The 16,569-nt window shown below is 49.6% G+C and overlaps 1 protein-coding gene across 5 annotated transcripts; it reads right to left on the minus strand.

The window, feature by feature from the left end:
- Positions 1-2,275: 2,275 nt before the first annotated feature.
- On the minus strand, positions 2,276-16,533 carry LOC100231660 (cilia- and flagella-associated protein 45). Of its 5 annotated transcripts, none has more exons than XM_072918527.1 (13): positions 16,294-16,533; positions 15,261-15,448; positions 14,915-15,042; positions 14,465-14,606; positions 13,937-14,107; positions 13,612-13,790; positions 13,348-13,477; positions 12,963-13,109; positions 12,752-12,865; positions 12,345-12,538; positions 11,968-12,192; positions 11,183-11,797; positions 2,276-2,469 (listed from the first exon to the last, which is right to left on the minus strand). In XM_072918527.1, exons 2-12 carry the CDS (start codon positions 15,339-15,341, stop codon positions 11,719-11,721), a joined length of 1,590 nt encoding a protein of 529 aa, XP_072774628.1. In that variant the 5' UTR covers positions 15,342-15,448; positions 16,294-16,533; the 3' UTR covers positions 2,276-2,469; positions 11,183-11,718. The 5 variants fall into 5 exon arrangements, with proteins under 5 accessions (XP_072774628.1, XP_072774627.1, XP_072774626.1 ...); XM_072918526.1 differs by having other exon boundaries at positions 15,261-15,484; XM_072918525.1 differs by having other exon boundaries at positions 16,177-16,533.
- Between the last annotated feature and the right edge of the window lie 36 nt (positions 16,534-16,569).

Below are 16,569 nucleotides of genomic sequence, written 5' to 3' on the forward strand. Positions count from 1 at the left end.
CAAAGACCCCAAAGAGCTGAGAAAAGAACAATTTCCTGAAACAGCAATGAGAGAGAATAAAACCAACAGCAACAGCAACAAGGTTCAGAATCCAAAGGGTTACAAAAGGAATGATTTCCAGGGAAAGCACCCAAGGAACAAACCCTGGATACTTCCCCCAGCACATGTCCTCCACCAGAGGAACCTGGTGGGGCCCTGGACCTTCCTTACTCTGTTGGCCAAAGCAACCTTCAGGAGCCCTGGATTCTCTTCTCCCCTGTGGCAATCCCCTCCTCTGCCGTGTTCCCCACCCGAGGATGTCACAAAGGTCCTGTGGGGGTTCCGGAGCTTCCCCCTTTTCCAGGGCAGTCAGGATCAGGCCATAGCAGTTGAATTCCTTCTGTCCCCACAGCAGCTCTGCCAAAGCCCCATGATGCCCTTTGGGCTCCCTGAAATTTCCTCTCCTGAGTGTGAAGCGATACACGGAATAAATAAATAGATTCTGCAACCTGGGGTAGTGATGGAGTGGGTATGTATTGTCAGCACTCGGCACAAGTGACATCGCTCTCCAAAAACGTGCGCCCCAAGCCTCAGTCTGACCCACTGCTTTGTTCACAAGGTTTTCCATGTGCAGTACATTGCACAACTTTTCTAGGCTTATTCAACCCCTGGCCCCGCCTGCCCTCAGGTCTCATGCTAAATAGGTCCACGCCCTTCTGGGCACGCATGGTTTGCTGTGGTGGTCATACGGGGGGTCTTCGGAGGCTGAAGATTTTGGTCTTCCTCATGACAGAACTTTTGAACTTTTCCTCTCTGCATGTGCGCTTTTTGTCCTTTGGTGCTTATCTGTGTATGTCTGTCAGTCTTGGTAGGATTGGAGACAGAGGAGCTTCTTTATCTGGGTTCTTTGCATCCCTGGCTATTGCTCTTTATGCAAGAAACTTCAGAAATTTGCATTTTCTTATGCCCTTTGTACCATGGCAGAGGTTTCTTAAGTAACAGGTTAAAATTCAACACATAACCCTACAAGCTAACATATAAATGCTTCATTCATTTTGTTAACTTAAGTGAACTCCAGAATTCTCTGTTTCAAGAGAATCTGTGCTAAGGATTCCTGGGGCCTCAGGGCCAGTCTCAAGGGCCTGTTTTGGCCCTTCCCAGTTGGGGTCACTTCATCTCCCAGCTGTTGGCCTGTTAGGATCCACCTTCACCCCAGGAACAGAGATGGATTCTGCCCCTACAGATCTCGATGGCATCAGGGGACACTGTGCCCTGGGTCACCTAAAGTCATGAGCTCCTGTGGCTCTGCTATGCCAGGCCATGGATCCACACAGTCCAAGGGACCCCAGTGTCCCTTTGGCCTACCTGGCAGAAGCCAGGGCCCCTCTAGTCCTGGTCTTGGCATTTGCTGCTCACTCCTGTTATATGTAGGAGACATAATTTGGGCCATTTCTAGTATGATATATGTGATATTGAATATTTGTTGGAGTATACACGTTTGTATTAGGACTCCCCACCTACCCTTGCAGGGGAAACCTGGTTTATGTTTAAACCCCATTTACAAGTAAAAGGATGTGGCTCGGCCAGGAGATGGGCCATGTCTGGAGAAATATGGGGGGACCTCAGGCGCTGATCTTTGGGTGAACGACCCAAGATGGAGATCATGGAAATCCTCGGGCAGATACATGTGAATGCAGCATTCCAGTAAATTTCATCGCGGGATCCAACAATTCCAGACACTGAATTGTTCTTCTTCATCACCAAAAAAGAAAATCTTATTAACCTATGAACTTTGAATGGAAGAAAAGACTGACTGCCGCAATCTTGGCCTCAGGCGGAATATTCCCTATAAAAACCACTTGTGCCAGGATGGAGGTGTGTGGGCATAGAGGAAAACCTCTGCTGAGGCTGACTCCTTGTTGCACACCCAGGACCGACCCCGGGCTCAGCTCTGTTCTTTCCTTGTGGCTGGATAGATAGAATTTGATTGCAAAATAAATATTTTATTTATTCATATTAATTTGGCTGGACAAATTTTCATTTATAACACTCCTAAATATAACCTGCAGGTCCCTTCCAGAGGATGGGAAGTAACATCATCCCTCCTGTTCTGACTGAGTACTTGCCCACGGGAGACTGGAGGAGATTTATGTTCCTCTCAACTCCCATCCATGTGCTGCCAGGGCACAGGGGGGTTTTCCATCCCCTTTCCTCTCTGTGGTCTTGCAGGTAAAACCACAGGTTTAGGAGCACTGGGAGGAGGAGGAGAGAAAAGCAAGAGCCCCATGGAAAAAAATGGTCAGAAAATACTATTTATTGGAAAACTCAGTCAGTGGATGTGCTGGTTTGAAAGTAAACCAGTGGGAGAAATTAACACTGCACAAATTCCTTGAGAGAGATTTCAAGTCAGAATTACAATTTAATAGAAAGATTACAATAAATGCAATGATACAAAAAAACTGAGTTAAAACCACAAAGGCAGAGTACAACCTTGTCGGAACTCAAAATGTCCCTCAGACATTTTTAGAGGTTCCAGGCCTTGGTCAGAAGCATTTTAGACCCTGGCAAGCAGCTGAAAACAGCTGTGATTTTGAGTTTGAACCATGGAATGAATTACCAACTTTAAAGGTGGAACAAGCAGTCACAGAGGGTTAGATGGTATAGTAAAAGTAGTCACAAATTAGAGGGTAAAATTTTTTAGTATTGTACAGGGGGGTTTTAACACATGTACAGGGGGGTTTTACTTTGTACAGGGGGGTCAGGAGTTCTAAGATGGAGGAAAGTGGGCCTGAACCTGTTCTTCCTCCTTCTTCTTCCTTACCTCCATGTTCTTGGTGATGTTGGCATTTTTCTATTGGTTTAGGCTAGGGACACACTATTCAACGTAGATGATAGATATTGGCACATTATTGTAAATATAGTACACGTAATTTCTTGTATATAATGTTTGTACCATCCCACTGAGGGCAGAGCCCCGCACACTGCCCTGCAGGACAGACCTGCGGCAGGGCAGCAGAACTTGTTATAGATAAGCAAAAATAAACAACCTTGAAAACAGCACAGACGAACTATGGCTTCTTCTTTGGCAACGGGGCAGAAAGACAGAGACTTTCTACAATCTCGGAATCACCAACACCCACAGATTCCGACAATTGGCGTCCCTTGGCGGGCATCAGCAAGAACAAGAAGAAACAGCAAACAACCTCCAACCTTCATCAGCAGAGAAAAACAAAAAAATAAAGAAAGGAAGAGGAACAGAGCACAAATGCTCTCGGCAGATTCCGGGAGGAGAGGGAGAGGAAAGCTCAAGATAAGAACCTGACCTTCACCAAGACAGCTCGTCTGGAGGACAGCCAGGAGGAGGAAAACCAGAAGCGCGCCTGGGATTTCTCGCCTGTGACCTGCTGGACGATGAACAGTGCCATCTCCGGACTGACCTCGTGGTGACTCAGCTTTTGGTGAGAATGGTTGAAATTAAGAACATGGGGAAGGGATGCTCCCAAGGACAGACAAAAAAAAAAAAACTTTTCAGCCCTACAGGGCAAGACTTTTACCCATCTGGTAGAGATAGCCTCAAATGAGATGAAAGCTTTGTTATTGTGGGTGCAGTATACTCACCCGCACACAGATGTACATCTTTTGTTTGAGTTAAATTTTCGTAAGGGATCAATAAGCAACTGTATTACCGAGCCACAGGAAAAAGAAAAAAAAAGAGAGATAAGACTGCCGCAAAAGCTTTTGCCTTTAGCAAGGACAATAAGAGTCATTTTCACAACGCGGCATTTTAGACTGAACAGCTAAGGCTCCTATAGGAGCACAAGGAGGAAGATGGCCCAGCCAGCAGCTTCGGGCAATTTTCCTCACCAGGGGAAGCAAATTGCCTCCCGAAGAGGATCGGGAGGGGGGGTGTCTCATCATGTCCTATGTCTCCAGGTTCACACTGTTCCTCAAGACTCCTCAAATCTCAATTTCTAAGCTCCTCAGCTGCAGAAAATCCCCAGACAGTGAGAGATAAGCCAGGCACAGACGCAGCCCTCGGTGGAGGAAAGGACTGGCCATTGCCCGAGTCCGAACCCACAGTGGGGGGGCAGCGGCGCCGGCGGCTCCTGGGGGGAGGGGCAGTCGTGAGTGCAGAGCGGAGGGAAAAGTGAGAGAGAGGAGAGAACTCTCGCAGCTGCGCGGGTGGGGAGTTCAAAACAGCCCGCGGTGCAGGCGAGAGGGGGGGGGCAGTGGGAACCAGCGGACGCAGGAGGCGGCGGGAGCGCGGTGCGGTGGTCAGACGCCCAGGGTGCCCGGTGATGCGTTCCATGACGGGAATCCGTGAGAGTGCGAAAGCACCGTCCGGCAGGTGCCGGGGAATAGCTCCCAATTCGCAGCAGCGGCGCTGGCCGGGCCGGCGGCTGGACGGAGAGCTGGACTCTCCTGTCGCTGCGGCGATGGCAGCGCGCATGCGCGAGACGGTAGAGCAAAACCCGGAAGTCGGAGCGGAGATCTCTTGCATTCCGAACGCACGGGCGCGGGCACAGACGGCGTCGGGGGCGGCGGTGGCCGCCAGCCAGCCGTCCGCAGACTGCGCGGTGGCCGCGGGGGGAGACCCGAGCGGCGCGGGGCCGGGCGGGACGCGGCGCGGGGCTGCACAGCGCGGAACGCGGCGGCGCGCGCTGATGACGTCAGCAGAGCGCCGAATCGCGCTGGGCTCCAGCAGCGGCTCGGGGACGGCGCGGGCCGACCCAGAGCGAAAACCGAGGCAGCGCCAGGCCTGACAGAGAGAATGGGGGGGGACGTTCCCGAGGGACGGCCGCGCGGAGCCGGTGCAGGCGGGCGCGTTCGGTGCGGGAGTTCCTTCCCTTGTTCCCATGGCGACACAAACAGAGGGTGAATCAAGGCTGCGCATGCGTTTGCGAGAGTTAAAGCGAACGCGGAAGTGGCTGAGAATGGGTGTGAGCAAGAGAGAGGGGCGCAGCCATCCTAACGCAGGCAGAAGCGGGGTTTGGCTGCACCAGAAGCGCTCCCAGTGCTCTCATGCCGCGGCAAACAAAAAATCACAACAGCAAACAATCTTTTACAAGCAGCAAATATCCTGCAGCAATGCTGAGGATGAGACTCCCAATTTTCACCCTGAAATAAAATTCTATCAGTCGCTTTTTGAAAACCAGCCAACACAAGGCCTTTTTCAAATCTCCCCAATGTTTCTAAACACCAACCCCAGATTTTTTCAGTTAGGTCACAGAATTGATCGAGCAGACACGCCCAGCCGGTGTGATGATAAGTAATAATTGTGGAACACATTGTGAAAAAGAGATATCATAATGAAAATTGATATAGAAAATTAAATAGCATGAAATGTTAGTAATTTATTATATTAAGGTTTAAGTTAGGTTGTATTTTAACGTTTTATTAATGATAGAATTGATTTTTATATAGTTGGTTTGCGTTTAAGTTAAGTATTATTTAATTAGAGTATATCACTTTAAGTTTATTTTAGGTTTGAGCCCTGAAGAAGTTAAGTTTACAAAGGTTTAATTGATAATGGATTTATATATTGTTAATTTGATACATATGGATTTCGTAAAGTTAATATAATTTAGGGATTCTTTATTAAGATTGTTATATATTGAGTTTAAGTACTATTTAATTCAAAAATTATTTTAAGTTTTTCAAAGGTCAAGTTTATTTAGCAGCAAGGTTTAGTTGTTTTTCTTTGAGAATGAGAAGGTTTTGGCTGAAACAGATCACAAAGTAATAATGAACATTGATTTAAGGAGAAGTTATTGGATTTATTGGATTCTTGGTTTTGTTTTAGTATTTTTTGTTTTATTATAAGTTTATCAGTATATAAGAGTTGTAAAAGAATTTATTTTGAGTTTTCTGAGATTGACTTTATCGTTTAAAAATCAGTTTTATAGTCTGTTATTTCTTTGTATAGTGATACAAAAGGCATTTGTTTTCAAATCCTTTATTTTTAACTATATAAGTGTTAAGAAATTTTATCATGTTATCAGGTGAAGATTTGTGCTTCGTTTTTTCATAGTGAATTCTCGTATGTTTTATTATTGTTTATGTAATCTTATCCAGGTTACATGCCAGTTCTGAAGTCTCATTTTGGATTTTAACTGTATTGTGCATTTTTCTAGGTGAACTTCCTGATTCGTTTTTATATCTCTCGTGAGTGGAATCATTGCATTTCTATTTTTCATCATTCTCAAATGTTTTTCAGAAAATCTCAGAGAGAGGTGCCTGAAACATTCTGACAACCTCTTGCCATTGTTAATCTTACGATTTCTCCAATTGACATCCTTTTCCTTCAAAAGAGTTTCAAGAAAAATGAATCTTTGTGTCATTTGATCAGTTTATCGGTTTGAACTTCAAGTGTTTATTTTATAAGAAAATGTTATAATAGGTTGTTATGTTTTAAGTATTATATATGTATTGTTAGTGTAAGTTTTGTTTTATATAATATGTTAAGGGACATCTCTCCAGTTTAAAGTTTGGGTCCTGGCCAGACCCTGATTTTAACTTGGACAGATGAGTTTGCCAGCAAAATTCAGAGATTTCTGCACAAAAATGAATGATATGCAGGTCATTTTTGACCCATCAATTCGATTCTACAAATGTTACAGCTGACACAGTTTTGAGGTGAAACTTGCCAGCCCTGCCCGGGAAGGGATGCCAAGGGTTTTCACTGGAAACAAATGTTTCAGCTGTTTGCAGACTCTGAAATGCTGTCACAATGTTTCTAATGATCATGCTTTGTTCATTTTTATATATGCTATTTAGAATATCTTTCTTTTGAATTTTCTTGAATTGTTATAGATTTTGATAAGTTTTATGCATTTTATTATTGAGATATTTTGTCTTGTTCTATATTATGTTTTATATTTCAACTTTCTTGTTTCAAAAGAGAAGAAGAGAAAGAGAGAAAAAAGGAAAAAGAAAAAAGAAAAGGAATGAAGAAGTGCCTGAAATAAGGCTGAAATGAGGTTGAAGATTTTGTATGTTTTAATCTCTTGATATAATTATTTTGTAGACTTGATTTTGCTGATCATTGAGAAAAATATGAGGAGAGTGCTAGACACTAGACAGATAAAATTGAAAGAAAAAAAAAAAATCGTTTAAATAAGTAGCTTTGAGCAAGGATTTTGTTAATGTTTTCACAGAAGTTGAAAGTGGGATTTTTTAGTTTGCGGACCCTCAAAAGCAATTCTTACAGATTTAGAGATGGGAGCTCAGATCATTATTGTGGCAGAGACCAGATTGCTGACAATGTCAGGGAAAGATTTCTTAATCATTCATTTACATTTAAAGAAGAAATATTTTGAGTGGACAATCCAAAGTCGCAAGATTTTTCAATCACGTTGTTAGGGCATTCAGAAGTTTGCACAGTTCGTTTTCCAACACACAAAATGTTAAATGTAAAAGTGAGTTTCAGGGAAAAAACAAAAAAGAAGCCAGGAACCAATGGAAGAAATGACAGTATTCACTGATGGTTTGGGAAAAAACTCACAAATCAGTGGTCACATGGAAAAATCAAAAAACAGGGAGATGAGAATCAGGTATCACAATGATACAAGGTTCACCACAAGTTGCAAAATTGATAATAATAGTCAGGGGTTTTTCAGTTATTTTAGGAACCCTCAATCTGATCACAAGTTTAGTGTATGTTGCAAATGTGGTCAAACAATTAGAGAAATCGCTTTTAAAACATACAGACAAGGAAATTTTATATTCATATCTATTATGCATGAAAATAATCCTAGAAAAACAGAGAACATTAATAAACACATCAGAGTGCATTCTTCACCTCCGAGGTTTTTAGTAAAAGGGAATGCTCATGTAGATAGGCTCACAATGCCCATCTTGCAGACACTGCCAAACATTTTTGAGCAGGCAAAATTGAGCCGTGCATGTTTTCACAAAAATGCACAGGCATTGATGGGAACCTTTCACCCTTCTGAAAGTCAGACAAAGGAAATCTGCTTGCCAGAGTGCCAGTTTGTGCAGTCTCCTGTATTTACAGGAATGGACAATCTGAGAGGTATGTAAAAGCCTTCAGCTGTGGCAAGCTGATGTCACAAAATACCCATCTTTTGAGAGGCTCGAAAATATCCATATTTCAATTGATACATTTTTAGGGGCGATTTTTGCATCATATACAGGGGAGACCACAGAACATACCTGCAAACATTTTTTATAAGCATTTACATCATTAGGAGTGCAACAACAAATAGAAACAGATAATGGTCCAATTTATACGAGCAAGGTGCTTGACAAATTTTTGAAAAAACAGAGAGTCAAACATATTTTCAATATTCTTCATTCTCCCTCAGGTCAAGCAAGCAAAGAACACATCACACCCTGAAATCCACTTGGATGGACAGAAAAGGGATGAGGCAGGGTTGAACAAATGTGTTGAATTTTTTAAATGTTTTTTTCTCAAAGCCCACTCTAATAATTGTCAGATATGTTACAAACAGCCCACAGGAAAAACTAAGGGAAAATCCTTTCGATTTGATCAGAAGTCCAGAGTCAGGACAGATTGAAGGTTCATTTACATTAATAACTTGGGGCGAGGGTTTCGCTTGTGTTTCCATAGGACGAGGACTGAAGTGAATGCCAGCAAAGCACATGTAACCTTATCGGGTGCAGACGCCAGTGGACGTGGACCCGAGAAACAGAGAGGCAAGCACGCAGACGAAGGCAGACAACAACGCTGCAGACGTCTCGTCGGACAACGATTGATCACCCAGAGACTTGGGTTTTTTTCTGGGAAATCAAGTGTTGTTTGGGTGTTGCTGCATTGCAGGGTTTCTCACAGAGGGTGGGGACATGGACATGGGATTCAGACAGATAGTGTTCATGTGCTTCATTCTTTCACCTGTTGCCTTGGGCAACAGGACAGATTTTCCCATGAGACAACCAAGGGAAAAAGTGTGGGAGACTTTGGCAAAAGCAACTGGTCTGGACAGCATTTGCCTGACCCATTCGAAACCAGAGAAACCATTTTCAACATACTTGGTAGGTGGGCCAGTGGAGGGATGGTCAGTCCCAGGGGACATCCTTCCAGGGGTTCTGAAGTTTCTTTCAGACCCTGTGGAGGGATGACATGTTTGGACACAATTCCTTCCTGCTGCTCACTTTGAACCTCTGGATTTGGACATTTTGGGTCAACAAAAATGAAATGGTGCATCAAATTTAATTCATCAGGAGTGGCAAAGACAGATAATCATACAATAGATGTCACTCCGAATCAATCTTTTTATAAAAATGCGTCATCTTGGTGCAATCATACCAAAATGACAAGCAAACCATCCTTTCAATATCCAGCCACTTTACCGAAGGGAATGTTTTTCATTTGCGGGGACAGGATTTGGCCTGCTATCCCTGCAAAAATCAAGGGTGGTCCATGCAGCATTGAAAGATCTTTTGTTAACACACAGCATGACCTTGATAAGAGAGCAAGGAGAAAAAAATCTGATGAATGAAATGATCGAAATTGTTACAATGATAATGTTAATACCAAGAAAAAAGGCTCGGAAAAACTGAGTGGTTCTGCTTTCACAGCAGGTGGCATCAAAAAGAGCCTTGGTGCAGTTGAATCAAAAGAGGTTGTGGGCAGAGTAAAGATGCCCATGTCATTTCTTTTGCATCGAATGATTTGTTAACTAGCAGTGAGAAATGGGAACAAAACAGTAATTGAACATCTATTGTAAACACATGGACACAAGAGTGATAAATTTAAAGAGAGATCAGAGGACCAAACACACCTGGAGAAAAATTAAATCATAAGTAGATGGTGTGTTCAATTTGTTTCACTTTTCACAGTTGTAGAAAAAAGATTTTGAAAATAGTTGTATGTAATTATAAGGTATTGTAATTCTTCTAATGTTTGTGCTGTCCTTGCCTCAGTGCATGAGGCAGACCATGGACAAAGTTGTCAAAGAGGTGTTCTTGGTTCAAAAAGGAAAGGATCCCTTGAAAAATATAGTTCAAATTATGATGATGATGTTTCTACCTGGGACAAGTCTCGGAGAATTGCAATAGCAATTTTCTCACCCCAAGCAGCATCAGGGGCGGCCTTGACACAATTGAATTGTATAGCATATTGGTTGAGGAAACACAGTCGTGCCATTTCATTTGCACTGAGTGACATGTTAACAGACATCAGCAGTGCAAGGCAAGCAGTGCTTCAAAACAGGGCGGCAATTGATCATTTGCTGCTGACACATGGGCACGGATGTGAGGAATTTGAGGGGATGTGCTGCATGAACTTGTCCGATCATTCAAAATCTATTCATAAAAATATAAAACAAATACAAAGTAATATTAGCAAATTGAACAAAGTTACAGGGTCCTGATGGGATGATTTGTTTAGCTTTTTTGATATCTCACCATTGTGAAAAGAACTTTTGAAAATAGCATTTTATATTCTTATAGGACTTGTAGTTCTTCTGCTTGTTCTACCATGCATTTTCGTGTGTATTTGAAGGACCTTGAACAGCATGATAAAGCGGATGTTTCTGGTTCAAACAGAGAGGGGAGATGTCGGAACTCAAAATGTCCCTCAGACATTTTTAGAGGTTCCAGGCCTTGGTCAGAAGCATTTTAGACCCTGGCAAGCAGCTGAAAACAGCTGTGATTTTGAGTTTGAACCATGGAATGAATTACCAACTTTAAAGGTGGAACAAGCAGTCACAGAGGGTTAGATGGTATAGTAAAAGTAGTCACAAATTAGAGGGTAAAATTTTTTAGTATTGTACAGGGGGGTTTTAACACATGTACAGGGGGGTTTTACTTTGTACAGGGGGGTCAGGAGTTCTAAGATGGAGGAAAGTGGGCCTGAACCTGTTCTTCCTCCTTCTTCTTCCTTACCTCCATGTTCTTGGTGATGTTGGCATTTTTCTATTGGTTTAGGCTAGGGACACACTATTCAACGTAGATGATAGATATTGGCACATTATTGTAAATATAGTACACGTAATTTCTTGTATATAATGTTTGTACCATCCCACTGAGGGCAGAGCCCCGCACACTGCCCTGCAGGACAGACCTGCGGCAGGGCAGCAGAACTTGTTATAGATAAGCAAAAATAAACAACCTTGAAAACAGCACAGACGAACTATGGCTTCTTCTTTGGCAACGGGGCAGAAAGACAGAGACTTTCTACAATCTCGGAATCACCAACACCCACAGATTCCGACACAACCTGGCATCCTGTCAGTCAGGGTGGTGGGTGAAGTCCTGTTGAAGTGATGGTTGCAGTCCTATTGAAAGCAGTGGTTCTGTAGAAGGTCTAGTCCTCCCCAGGGTCCCTTGAGCAGTGCTGGTGTCCCAGATTCCAAAAGAGCCCAGATTATATATCCTCAGATTCAGGCAGGAACGTTCAGTACCTCCCCAGGGCAGGGAATTTCACAGTGGAATTACGTATTCTTATGACTCATGGGATGTTCTGGGGAATCCTTGATGGCCTAGGTCTCCACAGGCTGAGTCAGTTTGGGAAGACAAAAGAACACTGCCTGCAAGGTTTGCCTCCTTCCCCTATGGAACACCCATCTTGCAGCCTGAGGGCTCAGCTGTGCTCTGGGCAGCTACAGGGAGTGACCCACCAGTTCACAGCTCATCAGGATGGTGGAGATGGGAGGAGACCAGAGTTTGGGTACACCTCACCTTGTAACCCGGGACAATTGGAAACGGAGCCTCAAATCCCTGGGGTATCCCAGCTGGTTCCTCGTGGGGCTGGGTCTAGGAGGGGGCTCTGCTGGCTCGGCTCCGGGCCCTGCACTCCACCTGGGCAAAATATTTGTCCGGAATTCCGGTGGCTCTGCAGAGGAAAGAATCCATCAGGTTCCTGATGGATCTGGGAGCGTGGCCCCACAGCAGGTCCCGTTTGCTGAGGATACCGAGGGAGCTGGGAGGTGGCCCAGGCTGGGACACCAGGAAGGACTCGGGGGGCCCCGGGAGCCCGGGCAAGCAGCACTGGCAGCCCCTGACCTGAACTCCTGCAGCTTCTGCTGCCTGAACTGGGCGAGGCGCTGGCTGCGCTGCCGGACCTCCTGCTGCTGCTGCCGGGCCTCGGCCATGAGGGCCGCCCGCTCCCGCTGCCGCTGCTGCTGCAGCTCCTGGATCTGCCGCCGCAGATATTCAGCATGGGCGCGCTGCCGGAGCTCTCTCTGCTCCCGCTCCTGCTTCTCCCGCTCCAGCTGCTCCTGATGGGCCCTGAGGAGAGCGGGGCTGGCTCAGGGACCCTGCCACAGCCCCCCACACCTGGCACAGCACCTGGGCTGGCACCGGAGGCCCCAGAGCCACCAGCTGGAACTGGGAGCCACCTGGCCACTGCCTCAGCCATCCCTCGCTCCCGTGTGCCTCACCTGAGCACCCTCTGAAATTCCTGATGGTCCTGCTCCACCTGCATGGCCAAGTACTGCTCCTTCTGGGCCACCTGCTCCAGCCGGTCCTGCTTCAGCTGCTGCTCCAGCTCAGCCTTCTTCCGTGCCTTCTCCAGCTCCCGCCGCCGCCATTCCCGGTCTGCGACCTCTTGGTTCCTCTTGGCCCTCAGAGCATCCTGCCCAAACAGGGGACAGTGCTGGGCTCCCCTCAGGGACACCTATGGAAGCCCTTGGCCGTGGCTTTGGCTCTGCCAGCACCGCTCCAGGACATCCCCTGGCTCCAGGGGCTGGTCCTGCAGACCCCCCACATCCAGGGGCGCTGCCCCTTTGCCAGGGTGATGACAGGGACGGTGGCAGGGGAGCACGTCACCTGTGCCTGGGCCACTCACCTGCTCTGCCTGCCAGTCCTGGGCCCGCTCCTGTGTGGCCCTGAGCTGGGCCAGCTCCTTTTCCTTCTCCAGGCGCAGTTGTTGCTGCTTTGCCTCCAAGGCGGCCTCGCGCTCCTGTGGGGGACAGAGACCCGGGATGAGACAGAGCCCCAGGACAGCTCCTGCAGCTCCTGCAGCCCCTGCCCACCCACCAGGAGCCTGCTGCTCTTACAGCCTTCTGCCGCTGCTGCTCCAGCACCCGCTCGTCCTCCAGCCTGTCCCGTTCCCGCTCTTGATCCTTCAGCCTCTGGCTCTCCACGTTGAAACGTTTAATATCTGCACGGATTTGCTTTAGTCGCTCCTGTTTCTGCTCCCAGGCCTGGAAATGCCGTGCATGGTTGGAAACCACCAAGCCGAGTGCTCTTTCCTCCTCCTCACTCAGGGCAGGCAGGCTTTGGGCCACCTCCCTGGGATGTCACAATGTCCCCAAGGGACCAGAGCTCTGCCCCTGCTGGCTGCTGTCCCTATTCCCAGAGTGTGGCTGATCCAGTTCTGCCAATATCTTTCCAGCCAGGTGGAAACCTCATTGCACCCACCCCCCTCTTCTCTGCTCCCACCTTCCGATCCTCCCTCTTCATCTGCTCCAGTCGCTCCAGCTGCCTCTGGCCCTCCTGGTACAGCTCCTCAGCCCTCAATGCCTGCTCCTCTGCCCTCTGCTCCATCTGTTTCACAATGTCCTGCCGGGCTCTGGGAATATGAGAGCAGAAGGGTTTCCTCTGGCTCCATCCTGCTCCCCATCGTGGGAACGCTGGCATGGACAGGGCTGGTGTGGTTGGAATGGGCCAGATGCCTCCATGGGGAAGAGGGAGCCTTCTGCCCACCTTATCAGCTCCTGCTTCCTCTGGCACTCCAGCTCCTCCTGGACCTCCATGCCCTTCTCCCGCTCCATTTCCATCATTCTGTCCAGGCGCTTCTCCTCCTCCACCAGTTCCTTGTGGATCATCCGCTTCTCCAGGACTTGCTTGTCCCGGATCATGTTGCACTTGGCATTGAGGAACAGCTGCGGGGACAAGAGGGGTCTGTGGCTCCGAGTGCACTGGGACACAGGGAGCGGGGAGGGCCAGGGAAGGAGAGGAAGAGCCTGGGAGCACGAGGAGCAGGGGAGGCTCAGGCAGTGCCAGGTGACAGGGGGAGCACTGGCCCTACCGCGTTCAGTTCCCGCACGTCTTCCTCCTGCTCCAACCTCATCCTTGCTGCCCGCTGCAGCAGCTTCTGCTCCTCCTGCTGCAGCTCCTCCTCCACGTCTCTCCGATGGTCCCTCTTGTCTTCCAGTTCTGCCTTTCTCTGCTCCTCGATCTGGGCCTTTTTCAGGGCTTCCTGCGGAGACAGACAGCACTGCCCAATCCCGGACACCTTCTCGAGGGCCCGCAGGGGTCACACTTCAGGTGCCGCATTCCCGGCACTGAGTGGGGACATGTCGGGCTCGTGGGGCCCTGGCACAGCCATGGGCACCCCTCCCCACACCTCTGGGCAGATATCCTGTGCCTTTGGAAGGCTGGCAGTGCTGGGCATAATTTCAGGGATGCTGCCCAGCTCTCAGTGGAGCCCTGAGCCCTGCAGCCTCCCCTGTGCCCCAAAATGTGGCGGACAGAGAGAGGGTCCCCGGCAGGAGCCACCACCCCTCAAACCCAGCTGTGGAGCAGGAAAAGGGGAAGCAGGAAGGGAAATGCCTACAAAAGCTGCATCCTGTCTGGCTCTCAGGGTCTTCAGCCTGTCCCAGCGCTCCACCTCAGTTGGGGCTCGAGCTGATTCTTTGATCCTCTCGTATTCCTTTTCTCCAATGATGAGACATGGTTTGGGCCTCTCCTGGGGAATGCTGGGGAGCCCAGGGAGAGAGCTCAGTGGCATGGAGATGCCAACAGCTCCCTGTGCTCCCTGAGCTGCCCACTCAGCCACCAAGCCAGCCCAGATCAATTTGGGAAGTGCTGGGGAAGCCGTGGGGACCTGGCTGTCTTGTTTTGGGGTGAGGCAGGAAGGGAAAGTGTGGTGAAAGTGGCACCAGGCTGGAATGCAGGGGGCAGGATCCCTGGGAGTGGTCAGGGCACACTGCCAATCCCAGAGATTTTGGAATGTTGCACTGACACCCATACCCCCAAAACCCTCAGGGCTTAAGCACAGCTTTACATGAGCTCCCGGATCAGGTCCTTGGTGATGAGTTGGATGGTCTTGAGCTTGGGCTTGAAGGAGGGCAGCTCTTGAGGAGGTTTTGACACATTCTGAGATATCACCACAGGGTCGCTGGAGCCCATGACCTGCAGAAAATAAAAGTTTGAGGGACCTCTCCCCCTACCTGGCGCTCCCCGTACACTGACGGATCCTGGCAGGAGCTCTGAGCCCTCTGCCGGCATTAGCCGCGGGGTGTGGGGGGCACGCCCGGAGGGGACAGAGGGGCCGGGGGTCAGCCGGAGGAGCTGGACATCCTGCGGGTGTGGGGGGTAGCTGGGGAGCCCGGGGGGATATCGGGACGGACGGTGTGAAATCCCGGCGGTGGAAGCTGGAGGCGGCGGGCGAGGAGGGACCGGGATCCCGTGCCGGTAGTCGCGGCTGCCATCACACTGCCACTGCCGGGGCTGTCGGTGCTGTCCTGTTGTCCTGGAGCCGACCGCCACAATGTGGTGGAACCGAAGGCTGGGATGTGTCTGCTCCGACTGTGTATTCCTGTCCAGAGCCACTGTCGCGATTTGTCGGGACCGACTGTAACCATGGCAATGCCCCAACAGCTCGGGGAGTGTCCGGCAACGGGCCGGGGCGGGGAATTGGGGGTGGTGCCTCAGGCAGGAGGGGCGGGGCTTGGTCTGAAAGAGGCGGGGCTTGGTCTGAAATAGGCGGGGCTTGGTCTGAAAGAGGCGGGGCTTGGTCTGAAAGAGGCGGGGCTTGGCGCAGCTGTGTCCCCCAGCGGGCTCACCGCTGTCCCGTGTGGTGCCCTCCTTGCACAGAACTCCTAAAGAGCCCCTACAGGGACACGACACCCGCGACCCCCGCGCTGAGGGTCGCCGAAGAGTCACCAGCGAGGGCCCCGCCCCGCCATAAGCCCCGCCCCCTGCCGTTTGCCCCGCCCCCTGCCGTTTGCCCCGCCCCTCTCATTGCCCCGCCCAGTCCTGTCTGACTCCGCCCCAAGCCACGCCCCCCTGTCGTGGTCCCGCCCCTCCGCATGGCCCTGGGGTCGCTGTCCCCCCAGACCGGGGTCCCCCCCTTGTAACCCAGCAGGAGCCCCCTGCCCTCCTCCAGCCCCAAATCACGACCAGCCAGGCCCGGAAAGAAGAGGATCTGTTTATTGGGGCACAGGGGTTGCTCCCCAACACGCTGGGGGGGCCCTCCAGCAGCCCCCAAGGCACTGCGGGGCGGCACCCAGCCAAATAATAATAATAATAATATGAATAAATTACTTTGGTCTGGATAAAACTGGCGGAGGGACGGCTACCCAGGCCGGGGTTAAGGCAGTTTTGGGGGGTCCGGAGGGGGTCAGAGGACCTTGCACTGCCGGACGGGCGGGGCCGCCTCACCATCCGTCCTTCTCTGGGCTCCTGCAGTGCGGACTGGGCGAGACCACCCTGCTGACCGAGGGGGGGGGGGTCACTGAGCTCTGCCTTTAGGAGTCGAGGTCGCCTGTGGCATCTCGGACCCGCTGCTTCCCGGATGCAACGGGGAGGCGGCAGCGAAATGTCCAGTCCGAGCCGGCCCCGCGGGGCTCGCCGCCTCTGTTCCGGGCCTGTGCACGGCTCCTCCCTTCCCCTCCCCTCCCCACGGCGCCCGTGCGGAGCCCCGGCCGGCCCCGCTCC

The sequence above is a fragment of the Taeniopygia guttata genome, chromosome 25 (assembly GCF_048771995.1).
Source record: "Taeniopygia guttata chromosome 25, bTaeGut7.mat, whole genome shotgun sequence".
Taxonomy (NCBI): Eukaryota; Metazoa; Chordata; class Aves; order Passeriformes; family Estrildidae; genus Taeniopygia; species Taeniopygia guttata.

Excerpts from the sequence above, each read along its gene's own strand:
- LOC100231660 (XM_072918523.1), bottom strand. The coding sequence starts at position 15,494 with ATGGTTACAGTCGGTCCCGACAAATCGCGACAGTGGCTCTGGACAGGA. Across the intron at positions 13,478-13,611 it reads AGGAAGCAGGAGCTGATAAG|AGCCCGGCAGGACATTGTGA; the intron begins GTGGGCAGAAGG and ends TCATATTCCCAG. Across the intron at positions 11,798-11,967 it reads CAGAAGCTGCAGGAGTTCAG|AGCCACCGGAATTCCGGACA; the intron begins GTCAGGGGCTGC and ends TTTCCTCTGCAG.